Source organism: Hypanus sabinus, chromosome 1 (genome assembly GCF_030144855.1).
Source record: "Hypanus sabinus isolate sHypSab1 chromosome 1, sHypSab1.hap1, whole genome shotgun sequence".
NCBI lineage: Eukaryota > Metazoa > Chordata > Chondrichthyes > Myliobatiformes > Dasyatidae > Hypanus > Hypanus sabinus.
In genome coordinates, this window is record NC_082706.1 from 99253400 (window position 1) to 99271987 (window position 18588).

At 42.8% G+C, this 18588-nt stretch overlaps 1 protein-coding gene across 1 annotated transcript in view; it reads left to right on the forward strand.

Moving 5' to 3' along the window:
- Positions 1 to 1523: 1523 nt before the first annotated feature.
- LOC132395717 (myelin basic protein-like) overlaps positions 1524 to 18588 on the forward strand; it is a 171939-nt gene continuing 154874 nt past the window's right edge. The window contains exons 1-2 of the mRNA XM_059972668.1: positions 1524 to 1711; positions 8049 to 8166. Of these exons, the coding sequence (XP_059828651.1) occupies positions 1701 to 1711; positions 8049 to 8166 (129 nt within the window). The 5' untranslated portion in view covers positions 1524 to 1700. The remainder of the gene's footprint in view (positions 1712 to 8048; positions 8167 to 18588) is intronic.

Below are 18588 nucleotides of genomic sequence, written 5' to 3' on the forward strand. Positions count from 1 at the left end.
GTAAAATACCTTTCTCATTGTAGTGCAATGTCTGTGGCCCTCTCCTAAAGAAAAAATCAGCTTTGTGTTTCTCTCCGATTGAAGCTCTCTGCTCTGCTGAGCCCTTCCAGAGTTGATATTGCTTCTAATTTAGGGTATAGGATTTGTCTGGGGGGTGCTGCCTTGGGCATTTTAAGAATTTTCTCATTGTTGCACAGTAGCCTTCAATTAGATTTGAGAGTGGAAATTTAATCCATGACCTTCTGGCACTGCTGTGCAATGATTCAAGGTTGACACTGTTTTTATACTGTTGTAATTTTAAGCTCAAAGTAAATTTATTATCAATGTATGTAACCATACACTAATTTGAGATTCCTTTTCTTGTGGACATTTATATGAAAATCAAAACAAACTGGCATACAGCTGATATGCAAATGAAGACAAATTGTGTGGTTCTGAAATTTGTTCAGAATAGTGGTGAATGAAGTTATCCATACCAGATCAGGAGCCTGGTGGTTGTAGGGTAATAGCTGATCCTGAAGTTGGTGGTGTCAGTTCTGTACCTCCTGCCCAATTAGTGGTAGTGAGAAGAGCACATGGCCTGGATGGTTGTGTGTTTTGGGGGGGTTGGTGTCTTTGTTGAATGCTGCTTTCTTTTGTGGTAACACTCCAAGTAAATATACTCAAGGCTGGGGAGGACTTTGCCTATGAGGCACTGGGCCGTATTAATATCTTGTGTAGCTTTTCTCCATTCCTGAGCTTTGGTGTTTCCATGCCGTAGCACGGTGCAACCAGTAAAGATGCTCTGCATTTACAGAACTGTCAAAGTTTTTGTTGACACTAAGAAAGTAAAGTTCAAACACGAGGAAATCTGCAGATGCTAGAAATTAAAACAACAACACACACAAAATGCTGGTGGAACACAGCAGGCCAGGCAGCATCTATAGGGAGAAGCGCTGTCGACGAAGGGCTGACTGACGAAGGGTCTCGGCCCGAAACGTCGACAGCGCTTCTCCCTATAGATGCTACCTGGCCTGCTGCGTTCCACCAGCATTTTGTGTGTGAGAAAGTAAAATTGCTGTTTTGCCGCCTTTTTGATAACTTTTGTGTGCTGGTGCCAGGGAATATCCTCTGATATGTTAATACCAAGGATTTTAAAGTTGCTGATCCTTGGAACACCTCAGATCCCCTAATGAGGACTGGCTCATGAATCTCGGCCACCTTCCTCCTGTGGCTGATAATCAGCTCTTTGATTTTGCTGATGTCAAGTGAGTGGTTGTTGTGACTCCACTCAGCCAGATTTTTGGTTTCCATCCTCTGTGCTGATATGGCTGGCAGTGGTGTCATCGGCAAAGTTAAATATTGCATTGGAGCTGAACCTAGGACAGAGTGAACAGAGCAGGTGACTCAACAGCCCTGTAGTACACCTGTGCTGATGGTGATTCAATGTCACATGTGCATTTCCTCTTGGAAATTGGACTTTGGATTGAAGTGTAGAGTTTGTTATTGTACAGTTGTCAGATTTAAAACGAGGATGGGTTGAAAGTCTGTGACGGTGCAACTGACTTGGGTCTCCTTCCGCCATCCGGAATGTAAATCTGTCGGCAGAACCTGCCACAGGAATAGGGATGATGACCCACTCACTGAAGTGGAAAGGAATGCCAAACTGAGGAAATTCCTCACCTCCCCATTCCAGCGATCCTGGGTGGTCTGTAGTAGTGATGCTGCAAAGGTGAGTAATTTATTGCATTGCAGAATTCTCAGGCTGAATCAGAAAGCAATTTTTCCTATTTAGTTTTCTGTGAGTCCTCAAGCACCACGTGAACATTGGAATGTAGGCAGGTGGAAAATATAAACCTTTTTGTCATTTCAAAAAAAATATTTCCTATACAAATGTACACTTTGAATCAGAAGATTTGAATTGTTGTGCTTTTTGCAGTTTTTTAAAGTCACTTGACCGTGGTATAACAGAAACATGAACAGTTTGGCTTCCCATTGCTTATAATAAATTTCCTTAACGTAGTCAACCTTTGAATCTTTTATCTACTGGAGCAATCCCACTCATTTCCCTGTAACCTAAGCGCTCTCGTTTGACTACAAATCGTACCCTGATTTTCCTGCATCTTACCTACACCGGGGTTTATTCATAGTAGACACTTTTGGGATGTGGGAGGGAGGAAATGCAAAGCCCTGGAGTGGAATGCCCTTGCACTCAGAGGGACAGCATGCATACTCCACACAAGATCTGTACTGAGCCCAGGCACTTGGAACCTGCTACCTCCATTTGCACCTTGTATTTTGCTGGATAAAGTTGAAAATAGTGTGACTTGTTTTTCTTGTCAGCAGCTTACAGATTTGTTAAGGTTTGAATGTCTGTCCACTTGCACACTTTTGCACTGTTGGCTATATATTGTGATGCAACAGCAAAGTGAGCTTTGCCATCCCAAGGATGGAGCTGCCAGTGCAACGTACAGAAGGGCATGCAACTTAAGAAGCATCTTGCATTGCCGCTTGTCTGAAGTTCAAGAACATCTGATTTGTATTGTAATCTTCTACTCAAGAGAATTTTGTATCAGTTGTAACGTAGGAAATGCTTCAGTCCCAAAAGCAACGATCAGCTGGAGCAACTCAGTGGGTCACATAGCATCTGTGGAAGGAAAGGAACTGGGCATTTTTGGATCAAAGCCCTACACCAGGACTTGAGGCAGGGTTTCAATCTGCAATGTCAATAGTTCCTTTCCTCTCACTGTGGCTGCTCAACCTGCTAAGTTCCCTCAACATATTGCTCCAGATTTCAATATCCAGAGTCTCTGCAAACAACAGTGTTCCTCACTTATTTGGAAGTGAGGTTGTTTTAAGGGATGTTTATGGACTGCAGAATGTCGATCCAATCTTCCATAGGAGGGCAGATAATTTAGAATTCATCAGTACTCCTCCAAAGACATCTTCTGTGATCAGTCTTGGCTCAGTTTCAGAGACAGACTTAAGTGAATATTGTGCTGACATGGCTAAGAAACTCACCAAGCCTGGGCTGACAGTTAACATTTTATTTGGGCCTTTTTACATGCAGTCATGCATTCTGTTGCCCTGGTGTTTGAGCATCTGGGATTGCACTCCTCCTTGGAATAGATCTCTCATTGTTTTATCTCAAGTTGAACAGATAACTGATTTCGTTAGGGATCCACTTCAACAATGTGCACTCTGTGTGAAGTGCTTGTGTATTTGATTTTTTTCACAATTTGTTATATACGCAGAACCTAATTAATGTAATATCTCCCAGTGTGTGTCTCATTTAATTCTAGCCAAATAAGTATATACTAGGATAGATAATTGGCCTTGGAAAAATATGAACAAAAGTAGGCCATTTGGTCCTTAAGCCATCTGCTGTTCAATAACATTTATGACTTTTCTGATCATTCCGGCCTGTTTTTTTTTGTCTCCTCTCCCCAAACCCTTCATGCTGATGGAGTGAGAAAGCTGACATAGTAATCTGGCAAGATAGAGGATTATGTGCTCGACAGGTGAATTTTCAAAACTTTGGTTTCTTTTCCCCCAATTAGTATGCTTCTATTTTAAAAACACAAAATGCTGGCAGAACTCAGCAGGCCAGACAGCATCTATGGGAGGAGGTAGTGTCGACATTTCGGGCCGAAACCCTTCATCAGGAGTGAAGTAACGTGGGATGGTCGAGGGGGGATAAGAAGTGGGGGGAGGGATAAAGTAGAGAGCTGGGAAGTGATAGGCTGGCGGGAAATGGGCTGGGGGAAGGTGGAGAATTATGGGAAATAAAAGAGAAAGAAAGGTAGGGCTGGGGGTGAGATTATAGTGAGGGGGGAAAAGAGAGAGAAAGAGAACCAGACTAAAATAATAGATAGGGATGGGGGTAAGGGTGGGGGGCAGGGGTATCAACGGAGGTCTGTGAGTTGGATGTTCATGCCGGCAGGAAGGAGGCTACCTAGGTGGGAGATAAGGTGTTGCTCCATCGACCTGTGTGTGGCCTCATCTTGATGGTAGAGGAGGCCATGGACAGACATGTCAGAGTGGGAGTGGTCTGTGGAACTGAAGTGTGTGGCCACAGGGAGATCCCGCCACCGCTGGAGGACTGAGCGCCGGTGTTCAGCGAAACGGTCTCCCAGTCTGCAGCGGGTCTCCCCAATGTATAAATGGACACATCGGGAGTGCCGGATACAGTATATCACCCCAGTTGACTCGCAGGTGAAGTGGTGCCTCACCTGAAAGGACTGTCTGGGGCCTGGGGTGGTGGTGAGGGAAGAAGTGTGGGGGCAGGTGTAGCACTTCTTCCATTTGCAGGGATGAGTGCCTGGAGGGAGGTCCGTGGGGAGGGATGGGGGGGGGGGGGGGGGTTAAGATGATGCCAAACGCAGGTCTATTTAGCAATACCTTATCTCCTGCCTAGGTAGCCTCCTACCTGCCAGCATGAACATCCAACTCACAGACCTCTGTTGAAAACCCTGCTCCACCTTACCCCCATCCCTATCTATAATTTTAGTCTGGTTCTCTTTCTCTCTCTTTTTCCCCCCTCACTTTAATCTCCCCGCCCCCCCCCCCCCCACCAGCCCTACCTTTCTTTCTCTTTTATTTCCCATAATTCTCCACCTTCCCCCTACATTGTAACGAGCACTTCAGCCCACTAGGTCTGGGCTGGTCATCTATTACCCACCCTAAACAATCTTATTTTCCCTACACTCCCATCCGTTTTCCCCAGATTTGAACACTACACATCAGGGGCAATTTAAAGCAGCCAAGTAACCTACCTAACTGTGCGCGTCTTTGGGATGTGGGAAGAAACTGGGGCACCCATAAGAAACCCCCTTAGTCATGGAAAACTCCACGAAGATAGCACCTAAGGTCAGGTTTAAGCCTGGGCTCGAGCTGTGAAGCAGCAACCCCACCAGGTGTGTAAGACAGTGAATTTGCAACTATCCTTGGTTGGCGTGGGGTGGGGGGGGGGGGGAAGAATAATTCTGGCTTCTGTCAGGGATGAGGGTGTTGAAGCAACTGGGAAAGAAACTCCTTGTGAAAGTGTTTGACTTGCCAGTGGATCTTTCTACCAGGATAACTGTTCATCTTATTAAATCCCTGGCATACACAAATGGGATAATACACTGGGAGCAATTAAAATATGCACGATTAAAGCACTAGAAAATGTGCGCAGGCTTTTCTATCAATTAATTACAATTAAACTGGTTGAATTAAATCAAATAATGTTGCATGCCATTGTTCCAGCAACTGTGTCAGGCATTGATTTAATTGGGACTGTTGTACTTGTGCCAGGTTTAGCCATGGACCAGTGAGCTGGGACATTTGTGGAAGATTTACCTTGTAGGATGTCTCCTGTGTTGTGCTGCTGAAAAGATACATGGAAGGTGCTTGTGTATTGGGCGTCGGGAGTTCCCCAGAAAAACGGGGGAATTCAGAAGCTCAGTACCCCGGGCAGGTGACCTGCCTTCCTGTAAAATTGCTATATCACAGAAAAAAGTAGGTTCAACCTGATTTGGTGTCAGCACAGGCAGTGTGCCAGTTCATATGAATGCTTTATTCCTGAATTTTGGGAAGTGGGAAGCAAATATATTGGAACTGAACAATGCTGCTTGTCATATCAGATGTGTGATTTGAATGAAGTCTATAGTATTAAAGCTACTAAAGAACAGTAAAATACATTAACCTTGAAAGAAATCAAAGTTAATTTACAAATTGTATTATTCATGTTGTTAAAGGTATCAGCTGCATTCTCATCGACTGAAAAATGAACTGACTGAACAGAATTTGTATAATAGAGCTAATGAAATTCAGTATGAAACGTACATAATTTCTGCAGGAATTTGTTGCAGATGTCTGGGATATTGCTTCTTGTAAAACATTAGAGCATAGTCAAAGTTTTCGCCCTGGATTTCAAACATTGGTTAGGGTTTATGAATTTGCTAATTCTGCAACTATCTTCCTATCAATTGTGGTGTTTTTGTAATATCTTCTAATCCCTCTTCAACTCCTGCCATCTCTACAGCTTCATGCTTGAAAGGTGATTTTCATCTTTCTCCCCCTACCTGCTGTGACATGCCAATTTGTTGCCCTATTCAAATATCACGTGAAAAATCCAATTTGTGCTTTTCTTCAGAATTGTGCAAAGCTCTTGATTTCTGAGGTAAATCAGAAAACCTATTCAATGGAAGCCCTGTCCAGCAGGCTGAAAGGGCTTCCCAATCTGATTTATATTTGTGCATGCAGCCTACAGCGTAGCCCTGATTTTCACTTCTGCATCACTCTACGCTGTTGAGAGCATGCATTGGTGTGCGCCAAAACGCTAGTTGGCGGTGGAGTTTTTATGCCACTGAGTTTCTTCGTGAGAGACATGGATAGCGAAATGCATTTCAAACATTTTCACATGTCAGCAGGTAGATTTGACGATTTGGTTTATCTATTTCGCATCGGTGTACAGACATGGTGGAGAAGAAGCAACCGGAAATGCACAGGAGGAAATCTGACGCTACAACTGGACCAATCACAGTTGTTGTGGTTTGCATCATCGCGAAGCGCGAGTTACTTTTTTGGGGAGGTGCATGTCACCCTGCGGTGTAGATGCAACGCATAAGTATAACTCAACCTTTATACAAAATAAATAGGGAATAAATAGGGTGAATGCACTGTTGTTTTCCCAGGGTTGGGGAATCAAGAACTAAAAAACATAGGTTTAAGGTGTGGGGGGTGGGGGAATTTAAAAATGACCTTTTAGAGTGTGCCAGATGTGCTGAATGAGCTGCAAAAGAAAGTGGTTGAGGAAATGTTAACCTTTAAAAGTCATCTGAAAGGGTACTTGGGAATGAAAAGTTTTGAGGGATGTGGGTGAAATGTTGGTAAATTGGACCAGCTCAGCTGGACATCTTGGCTGGAATTGAGCTGTATTGAACCTGTTTCTGTGCTCCATAAATCTGATACTTATTTAATGGATTCAAGGTTCAGGTGGGTAGATTCAAAGGATTGAGACTATTGGGTAAAGGGTAGTTAGGAAAATGGGCAAGGCACAAGATCAGATGTAATCTTATTGAAATACAATGCAAATTTAAGGGATGGGATGTTTTCCTATGTCTTGGATTGCAATCGCGCAGGTGAATACTTTCACTTAAAAGGAGCTTTCTTCGCATTTTTGCTGGCATGAGTTTTGCTATCGGTTATTCAATCCAAGCCCCTTCATTGCATTCATTATATCTCGATGCCGAATCTCCAAGCAAGGTACTGTAGTAGTAGAGATGGGACAACCTTTCTGATCCCCATGTCTACCTCAAAATTGCATTGATTATCACTGACAATGTCATAATGTATGTTTTGTGGCAGCAGTATAGTGCAATACATAAATACTATAACAAGAAAAATAAACAATATTGCTAAAGTGGAATAGCAAAGTTGTGTTTATGGACTGATCAGAAATCTGATGAGAGGGGAAGAAGCTGTTCCTAAAACGTTCATTGCATATTTTGTAAATTACCATCACTCCAGTAGCAAGTGTTGCTAGTTTTACCAGTATGGGGCCCACTTTAACCATTAATTTAGTAGTACAGCATGGAGTAGGCCCTTCTGGCCTTTTGAGCCGTGTTGCCCCAGCAACAGCCATTGGCCAGCTTGGGTAAATTGTCACAGGACAATTTACAATGATCAATTAACCTACCCAGTATGTCTTTTAGCTGCGGGAGACTACGGGCGCCTGGGGAAACACACATTCTATGGTGAGAATGTGCATCCTCCTTACAGAAGAGGAGTTGAATTGTGAACTCCGAAGGACCAAACTGTAAAGTGTCATTCTAACCACTGTGCTACCTTGTCACCCATAACAAGCCTTTTACCCCTCCACAGAAGCTGCCTTTCTTGCTCATACTTCAATGGTTTTCTGCTTCATTGTAGGCTAATAAATGTTTACAATGTAATATATACAGTCCTGGGGTCTGATGCTCTTGCCAGTATCTTGGCCATGCCATCGTGACTCCAGGCAGATTGATAAGCTGATTGTATCTGTTTATTGTCATTAAGAAAACCTGTTTCTTTTGTACATCTTATAGGAACCTATCTAAAGGACATATTCCATTCTCTCAGTTGGCCTCCTTCTCAGAGTCCTTGCCTCAAGAATGTGTACCTCTAACTTCCCTGGATCAGCGTAATCCTTATGGTGTCTTGGAGGTACGTCTCTAAGATTTGCAATTACTCTTCATTCCAGTTGCGCTTCCTTTCTTCTCCCCATTCCTACACATAGAATTGTTGCCATAAAGCAGGATTTTCTCATTCAGCCTGCATAGAGTAGTGCCGTCTGTGCAGAGGACCCCTCATCACACTGTACCTATCTCTGCTGCTGTCACCGTTCCAGGACTGAATAACTTTGAAATCACCACTTTTGATTAGCTGAGATCTTGTAAAAGTACAGGAAAGTAAGAATTACTTGAATTTCCATCATTTGAGCAGTGGGGAGCGTAACAAAAATATGGAATTCTCAACTGTGACAGACCGATGTGAGTGCAAGCCTTATGCAAGTGGGACAGAGGCAAAAATGGGCAATGTTGACTGGGAATCATAGCAGCCACTGCTTATGGTAATGTTTTTCTTCTGTGCTTGCAATTTGTAGCTGTTATCACTTTCTGTGTGGGAGAGCCTGCTGTATTGTTTATTCCATTGCAACACAATGTTCACAATGGTTTTAAAAGCAGTTTGGGAGACCTGAAATTTCTAAGGTCAGGTTCATATCTTCCTTCCAATGTCAGCCCTGTTTTATGTAAATAATCTGGCTGGCTACCTAGGTTCCAAAATCCTCTGAGCTGTTATCTCTAATAACAGGCTAGGTGTTTACATATAGAATGCCAAGTATTTTTTTCCTTTGTACAGTGATTGAGTACCTCCCATGGATTGTTCTTCACAAAAGTGCTTGGTTTTCAGTGTTGGGTTCCTTTTTAGACAGAGTCCTGCTGACTTTGCACATTACCTTCTGTGCAACTGCTGTAAGTTTAGTGATCACCACTTGGTTTGCAGTTTGCCCAACTGGACAGTTAGGGAGAATGGGCAAAGACTTGGTAGATGGTGTAGGGAAGTGTATGGTCAAGTACTTTGGTAGAAGGAATAAAGATACAGACTATTTTCTAAATGGGAAGAAAGTTCAAAAATCAGATGTGAAAAGGTACTTGGGAGATCTTGTGCAGGGTTCTCCAAGGGTTACTTTGCAGGCTGAGTCAATGGTGAGGAAGGCTAAAAGGACTAGAATATAAAAGCAAGGATGTAATGCTTTATAAGGCATTGGTCAGATTGCACTTGGAGTATTGTGAGCAACTTTGGGGCCCCTTATCCAAGAAAAGATGCACTAGCATTGGAATGGGATCCAGAGGAGGTTCACAAGAATATTCCAGGAATGAAAGGGTAAATGAATAAGGAGTGTTTGACGGCTCTGGCCTGAACTCACTGGAGTTTAGAAGAATGCAGGGGGAAATCTCATTAGAATTTATCATATTGCAAGACTGAGTGGTTGTTTCCAATACTGAGGGAGACTAGAACCAGTAAGACAGCCTCAGAATACTAAACAGTGGAGTTCTGTGATGTGGTGAGGGCATGTAGTGGGGAACTTTCTTGCGGAAAGTTGCAAATCTTGCGGAACTTTCTGTGAGGGAGTCACCGATTGGTGCTCTACATCTGAAAATGGGCATCTTCAGACTACCTTTTAGCAGCTCTGACTGGGGTTTGGGGTGACCTTGGCTCTGGACTGGAGATGTACGGTTTCTTAAATAACCCTGTGGCTTGGTTAAAGGTGAGGTGCACCTTGAGACAAGTGGAGCTCAGCAAAAGTATTCAAATGATGCTGCTGTATTGCTGTTTCAGTGTATCAACTTGCATGTTATCAGGAAGTAAATGTAAAATGAATTTTTGAAGTCCATTGTGAAGGCTGAGCCACTTCTCAAAGCATAGGAGCCCTCTCACAACAAAAGCTGACAATAGCAATAACACTCACTCACTCTTATGAATTGGCACAGTTTTTGATATTTTGATGTAAATGGTATTTGGAGGTCAAACCTCGAGCCCAGACCTGTGGCAGCTGTGTTCTCTAAGCTCCTCTCGAAATCTGTACTGCTGACATGAAAGAAAATTATAGGTTGATTAGCCTGAACTAAGTGGCTGGGAAGATGTTGGAGTCGATTGTTAAGGATGAGGTCTCGGTACTTGATAAAATAGGCTCGACAGCATGTTTTCCTGAAGGGAAAATCCTGCCTGACAATCTTCGGAATTTTTGGAGGAAATATCAAACAGGATAGGCAAAAGAGAATCGGTGGATGTTGCGTAGTTGGATTTTCAGAAGGCCTTTGAGGCTGCTTCACAAGAGAAAAACGCATGGTATTAAAGGATAGAGGATTGGGAGGAGGCAAAGAGCGGGAATAAGGGAGTCTTTTATGGTTGGCTGCTGGTGACTGGTAGTTTTCCATAGGGATTGTTATTGGAACAGCTTCTGTTTGTGTGATTTGGATGAAGAAATCATCCTGATGAAGGGTTTCGGCCCGAAAGGTCGTCACAACCTCCTCCCATAGATACTGTCTGGCCTGTTGAGTTCTGCCAGCATTTTGTGTTTTTATTTATTTCCAGCATCTGCAGATTCACTTGTGTTGCCTTTGGATGAAGAAATTGATGGCTTTGTGGCCATGTATGCAGATGATATGATGATGGGAGGCGGGGCAGGTAGTGCTGAGAAAGCGGGGAGGATACAGAAGGACATGGACAAATTCGAAGAATGGGCAAAGAAGTGATGGATGGAATCTTGTGAGTCCTCGTGCAAGATTTCCCAAACTTGCAGGTTGAGTCGGTGGTGCGGAAGGCAAATGCAATGTTAGCATTCAGTCCATGTGGACTAGAATATAAAAGCAAGGATGTAATGCTGAGGCTTTATAAGGTACTGGTGAGACCTCACCTGGAGTATTGAGAGTAGTTTTGGGGCCCCTTATCTAAGGGAGGATTTGCTAACAATGCAGAGGATTTAGAGAAGGTTCTCATAAATGATTCGGAAAGTAAGAGTTATCATATGCGGAGCATTTGATCGCTCTGGGTCTGTACTTGATGGAATTTAGAAGAATGAGGGGGATTCTCATTGAATATTGAAAAGTCTAGATTGAGCGGATGTGGAGAGGATGTTTCTTGAGGAGGTCTAGGAGCAGAGGCATAGCCTCAGTACAAGGATGTCTATTTAGAATTTAGTTGAGGTGGTAAAGATCTGGCTGATCTTTATGTTGTGATATATTTTGGTGTATTTGGCCATGACAGTGTGAGTTTTCTGATTGTTCTGTGCTAAATCTGCAGTCAGTGACTGGGAAATCAGTGTGACTGGCTCACTGAGTGTAATGTACCAGTTCAAAGCATATTCAAATATGGCAGTCAAAAGATGTGTGCATTGAAGCTAAAATAGGGTTTGAGATTTTTTTTTTGTTAATCTTAAGAACCACTACCTTCCAAATCGGTGCTGCACAGCTACTGGAGGAACTCCAGATTAACCTACATCTGAGATTGAACATTTTGGGTTGAAGCTCTGCATCAGAACCAATGGGGACACTTTACTAGGGACACTCTAGGGCCATGTAACCCAGGGATAGGTAGACAGGAACTGCCGGGCAATGGAATTTGTTTGTATTCATTTTTTTGCCAAAATCAATATCACTGTACTTGTTTTCAAGTTACAATACGGTTTCCATTTCTGTAGCATGAAATGTTGAAGTGTAGTTGTACTCTGGGGAATCTTGAAGTTTATGTACAACAAGATTCCACAACAAAATTGTGGCAGTGGTTGTTTATCTGTTTTAAATCACGGTTGAGGGGTAGGTAGTTGCTGCCATATGAGAGGTATTCCTATTTAAAATGGAGTTCTGGAATATTATCCAGCCTTGAGTCCATTCACTCTTATCTGCCGTCATTCTCTCCTCCCCCCCCCCCCCCCACCTTCTGTAACCCCACCCCTTCCATTGGCCAGAAGATGCAAAAGCTTGAGAAAACATGCCACCTTGCTCAAGACAACTTCTAAGTTCAAAGTCAATTTATTAAAGTACATTTGTGTCACCATATACATCCCTGAGGTTAATTTTCTTGAAGGCATTCACAATAAGTACAAAGAAAACAAAAGAATCAATTAAAAACTGCACCAAAGGCAGAAACCATCATTGTGCAAATACAAAGAGAAAAGAATAAATATCAAGTTAGTCCTTGCAAGTGAATCCATAAGTTCTCACTGTTAAGCAACCCTTGAACAGTTCTGTTGTACAATGAAGGTTAGCTCTTTAATTGTCAATGTACAGCATTTTGGCCCTTGCAGTTTCGGTACCAAAGCGTTGTCACTACCTCCTCCCATAGATGCCGTCTGGCCTGCTGAGTTCTGCCAGCATTTTGTGTTTTTATTTATTTCCAGCATCTGCAGATTCACTCGTGTTACCTTTTATTATGCACTGTTATTGCTTTTCCCTTGTACTGATTGTACTGTTATTTTGAAATGTACTGCCTAGATAGCACTCATTTAGACAGTACTCAAATAGGATTTCATAGTACCTTGTGTCAATAAATAGCTAGCAATTCCCATGATAGGATGCCTTGAAGTTGGGAAGATTTGTAGTAGTGTTTTTTTGAAGTCTATTAGTAACACGGGTTGCTTTCCTTGACCAACCTCTTAACCTTGCAACTGTGAAGTGAATGAATTAATTGACAATCAGTACCCTGGAATAAACAGGCCAGTTACTGTTCCTCCTGTTAGTGTACTGACAGCCATTTGATAAGTTTCATGCTGTCCGTCTGAATATTGCACCATTCCCCCAGCATTACTCAGCCATATCTCTGCTACAGCCTGTGGTTTGCAACAAATAACACTAACGTCACATCCATCCCACTTCTCCCTGCGGGGCAGTGTTAGCATTAGTGAGTCAGGTAGATTTATGAATAAGTTGAGTCTGGTGCCACTGCTTATAAAATGAACATTTGTTTTCTGTTTGGTTGCAGGATGTGCCATCTCCAAAGCTGGTATTCATTGTCCATTTCTCAATTTCCCTTGAGCTGAGTGGCTCACTTTTTTCAAAATGTAAGCTTATTGTCACTGAAAAGCTAGCAGCAGCATCACGGGCACATGGCATTAGATAGATGCACAACATTCACAAGAAAACATGTGTAAGAAAGAACAAAACAGTCCATTGAAGAACAAGGTGGTTATGGTGATGCTGTAATGAGGAGGCAACTGGAATTATGCAGGTTGTTTTAAGAATCAGATGGTCAAAGGTGTTTTTAAACCTGTTGGCATGGGCCTTCAGGTTTCTATATTTCTTGTCCAATGGTAGCTACAAGAAGATGGCATGGTCTGGATATTGGGGATCTTTGATGGATGTTGCTGCCTTGGGGCAGTGCCTCATGTAGATACTACCAATGTAGGAGATGATGAGGGAGCTGCAATTAATAGTGCTCAATTTAATATAGTGTAATAGCAGATGGCCTTCTCTGCCATGAGCCAGGGTAATGCTCAATGGTGACACTTGTTTCATGGCTACCACATACTAAAGTTTTAATTTGTCTTTGGGCCATTGCTAATATAAAAATTAGCACTAAACCCATAACCACTAGCATCATAGAAGTGTTTTATTGTTAGATTTTTTAACTTGTAGGGGAAAAAAGTCTGCAGGTTACACAGTATAACAATGGACTCTATGGCTCACTGATCATCACATAGCCAACAATATTAATCCCCATGTCTCGCTTTACCATTAAGTCCCCACCAGTTCTTCTACCATTCAACAACAGACTAGAGGCAGTTTACAGCTGTGAATTAACCTATCAACCAGTTCTTTGGTGTGTTTGAGGAAACCCACACAGTTATAGAAAGAATATATGCACTCCAAACTGTAACCCCCAAAGTCAGGATTGAGCCTGGGTTTCTGGAGCTGAGAGGCAGCAACATTACCACTCTGCCACTGTTCTGCTCCAGCAGACTCCATGTGTCTTTTTTTTAAAGTATAGTGACCACGAGAGTTTCATAACGTCTGGGCTTCTCCAGGTGCTTCATGACTGATTGCAGGCTTGAAGTGCAGCTGCTTGTATTGGAAAATGTGGCAACTGCTTTCTGCACATCAAGCTGCTGGAGAATTGACCAGGTGCTGAGGTTTGCCAACGCTGAGAGATGCATGAATGTTGACAGATAACCATCCACCATCATCCATCCTGACTTGACTACTGTTCCTTAAACTACTCGAGGTCTTTGAGAAATCCATCAGAGATACAGGTCCTTCAGTCTTCATCACTGATTTACATTAATCTGACATTAGTGCTATTTCTTCATATTCTTTCTACTTCCTCAGAAACACCAACTCTAGTTCACATTTACCTCTGCACGAGGAGTAGCTTAACAATCGCCAGTTAAACTTTCTGTGTGTCTTTGGGTCATGGGAGGAAACCTGAATGTCTGTGAGGAGTCAAAACAGTCAGAGGGAAAATGTGCAAACTCCACAAAGTCAGTACTGTATGTCAGGGTTAAACTCTGGTGTCTAGAACTGTGACACAGCAATACTTTGCTGCCCTTACATTTTAAGATCTTTAACTTCAACCTTGGGAGCAGAAATCTTTGGGAATGCACCCAATCCCTGTTGTCTTGAACCCCCCCCCCCCCAAAAAAAAACTCTTGCTTCAAAGTTGAGAAGGGCAGACAGGAAGCTGAGCCTATCGCAGGCGATGTGTTCCTGAGCACCCTTGAGTAAACAGTCTTTCAACTAGAGTTAGAGCCACGAAGCAGATGGGGCTTTCCACGAGAGTGGGTGCTGGGGTGTTATTTTCTGAAGAACTTGATGCCATGTCTGCTTACTCGGGTGTGTTTGTGTGTGCCAGCTGACTGATGTCAGAGGGGTGGGACTGGGCAAGTGAGAGCAACAGTTGAAGCTCTGTTTTGCAGTTACAGCAATTGTGGTCACAATACAATGTTTATTACATATCAAAGTTAAAAGCACTAAAACATAGTGAAGTACAGGGACTTGGGCCCATGATATTGTGTCAATGTTTTAACCTACTCTAAGATCAATCTAATTCTTCCCTCTCACATAGTCTCCCATTTTTCTTTTATCCATATACCTATCAAAGTCTCTCAAATGTCCCTAATGTATCCAGTTACTACTGCTACCACAGACCCACCTGTGGTTAAGAAAGACTACCTTGACATCTTCCCTATACTTTCCTTCAATCCCCTAAATTTCCTTCTCTTCCCCCCCCCCCACCTCTGTATATTAGCTATTTTTGCCCCAGAGAAGATGCACTCTGTCAGTTACTGCCCTCTGCATTCTGTAGGCAAGCCAATTCTGAATCCATACAGCCAAGTTTCCCAGATCCTATGCTCCTCCCTTTCTGCATGAGCCTAACAAGTGGAGCCTTGTCACATGTCTTGCTCTATCCACTAACCAACCACTTTATAATTTGTCAGTTACTTTATGTACACTCTCCTGTACCTAATGTCACTATGGACATATAATCAATCTATGTATATATGTAATCTATGCTATCTTGTGTATTGATATTTCTTGTGTTCTTTATCTTGGTGTATTTTATGTGCTGCATCACATCTGGAGTAGCAATTATTTTGTTCTCTTTACACTTGTCCTGGAAATGACATTAAACAATCCTGAATTTTACATGCAAGCCATTTTCGATACCTGCCAATTGTATGTTATGTTTTAAGACCATATGCCTTTGGTTCCCGGAGATGCACCTCTTTATTATCAAGGTCCACAGTCTTGTCCTATCAGCTCCCATTTTCTTCAGTCCATTGTCAACTCCACTTATCAGCTTCCTGCATCCTGTGCCATTCCCATTTTTCTCCATCTGACCAGGATCCATCTTATCTCCTGCCAGCTCTTGCTCTCTCCCATCTATCCACTTTTCATATTAACTGTCTCCCCTCTTTTTAGACCTGATGAAGGATCTCAACCTGAAAGAACACAGACTGTCCTATTTTACCACAGATACTGCCTGCTTCCTGCTGAATTCCTACTCGGCCCACAGCTCTTGTGCCAACTCTTCCACCTGCACATTGCCCGTTTAGAAATTTTCCACAATTTGCTTCTCCAGTTTTTCTTAAAGATAATATTCCAAGTAATTGCTTTGAAATTGCTGAGGTATTCGATTCCTCCATTTTCCTGTAATTAGATTGGAGGACAGCTGTGTTTTGGGGCAGTCAATACTTGTCATTGTGTCTGTAGATGTCATAGTTGGCTGCTTTGTTTACAATTATCCCCTTCCTGTCCTCCCCACCCTCATTACAGGAGGTCTGATCAATGTTGCAGGTGAGATCTTTTGACCTTGCTGGGTATTGGTGTGGTGTTGAAATCATTAAGGTGAGGTCAAAACACATCTGGGATAAGAGTGGTGGGGGAAAAAAAAGTTTATTGGTGTAATGTAGGCGTTTATTTCTGATATGACAAGTGTTTCACTGTTAATTTGGGAACTTGAGGTTTTGTGTAATTAAGGGTGTGCCTCAGCCAAGAGAATCAGAATCAGATGTCTTGTAGGATATAAAATTTATTACTGTGTGGCAGTACTGTGGTGCCAGGTCACTAAGTTACTATATGAAGTTACAATAGTCCATAAAAATGAGGTGGCGTTCATGGACCTTTCAGAAATCTGACTGTTGGGGGATGGGTCTTGAGGCTCCTATACTTCCTGCCCAGTGTTGATGGGGGGGGGGGGGGGGGGGTGCTGGGTAATGGTTGCTAATTTCTTGAGCCATTGCCTTTTGAAGATGTTCTTGACGGTGGGGAAGGTTGTGCCTACAATGGAGGTGGTGTAACTATAGTCCTCAGCAATGTCTTGAGATCCTGTGTAGCAGGCTGTCAGTACTGTCCACCATGTACCTAGAGATTTTTTTTAGATTGGTGACATACCAAATCTCTTCTAACAAAGTAGAGCTGCTGCTATGCCCTCTTCATGACCTGTACCCCTCAATGTACATAGTGTGTGTGTCAGACTTTCCCTTCCCGAATTTCACAGTGAGTTCCAATGGTCTTGCTGACAATGGGCGCAAATTGTTGTGACAACGCTCAACTTGCTGATCTATCTCACTCACTATCTGAGATTTTACCAAATAGAATGGTGTCATTGGCTATTTTGTAGTGCTGTATGTTGACACTCCCTTCAACTTCAATAGTAACGCAACATAGTGGGGCTACACAGTTCAAATGAGAAGGGAGAGATTAACTGGAGCTGGTCGGCCTGCTCTGTGGGAAGAGGGTGCTGAGTTTATGCAGATGGAGGTGGATTACAATATGAGTTGGATGCTTTAATCAGTGGGAAGACGAGGAACTGTAGGATGCTGGGTTACAAAATGATTTGGGGGAAGATATTAGCCGAATGTAATTGCTGATCTGTAAAATCTGCAGGTTGATGTGTTTGATGTCCCACCATACCTAATAGGATTAGGGGTGTTGAGATATTTTTAACTTGTGGTGAGTCCAAATAATGTTTCTAATATTTTTTTTGACTGACCAGAAGTAGAATGGTTGCTGATTGGACCCTCTCTCAGAAGGCCTGTGCCTCAATAAATACCTGGTGAAGGAGAGACTCACTAAAGGAAGGCACATTTCATGTTGCTGTGACTAGTCTGCTGGCAGTCTGTTTACTGCTATCAAGTTTGATCAGAAACTGCTGGGCATGGAGACAGGCACAGGGAGGGTTACTGCTTGAGTACAGCATACAGGTCTGGTCCACTTCGGGAGGGATGGAAAGCATTAAACACAAGAGAGTATGTTTAAGGTTGTTGCTATGTTTGATACCACCAGCCCTAACCATGCCTGAAGAAGCAGTAAAGTAGGGTATTCGTTGTTACAGTTCCAGCAGGCTCTTTTTGGTCAGAAATGGAAATGAAGATGCTGCAGGATTTTACAGCAGTGACGGTGCATAGCTAATTTGGCCTTGAAGGGCTTTGAGACTTGGTGAAAATCATCGTGGGAATGGATGTCCTTTAAAATTTAAAGTGGAGTGACCCATTTATCAAATGCAATGTTAGGCTAAGGTTTTCTCTGTGTTCTTTGCAGAATTTGGTTGTGACAAGGTTTGTGCAATTATACAATGGAGTCCTAAGAAACTGCAGGTGCTGTCAGCATGCCAAAAGCAGAAGCAGCTCAGAGGATCAGGCCACATCCATGGAGGGAAATGGACAATCAGGGTTTTGGATTGAGACTTTGCATTTGGACTTGAAAGATACTAGCCACTCTGCTCTTTCAGCCCAAAGGAAGGGCCTCAACTCGAAACGTTGATTATCTGACACCCTCATGCGCTGCCTGACTTGAAGAGTCCCTCCAGTGCCTTTGCGTTGCAACTTTACCAGGTCTTTCTGTATTTGGGTCATGTACAGATTTCTTTGCAGAGGCTTGCAAAGGGTATAGATGCCAAAAAATTACCTTTTGTTTTGTAGCAGCACAGTACATTATGAACTTGACATTCATATGATAGTTTTTTTCCCTTTTGACTACATGTTAAATGACTTGATTTCTACAGCTATGAAGTTGAAGGCTAGGAAGCTGAAGCATGCATTGAGGTGGGACTCGGATTTGGTCCAAGCGCTGTCCCTTTACCACACAA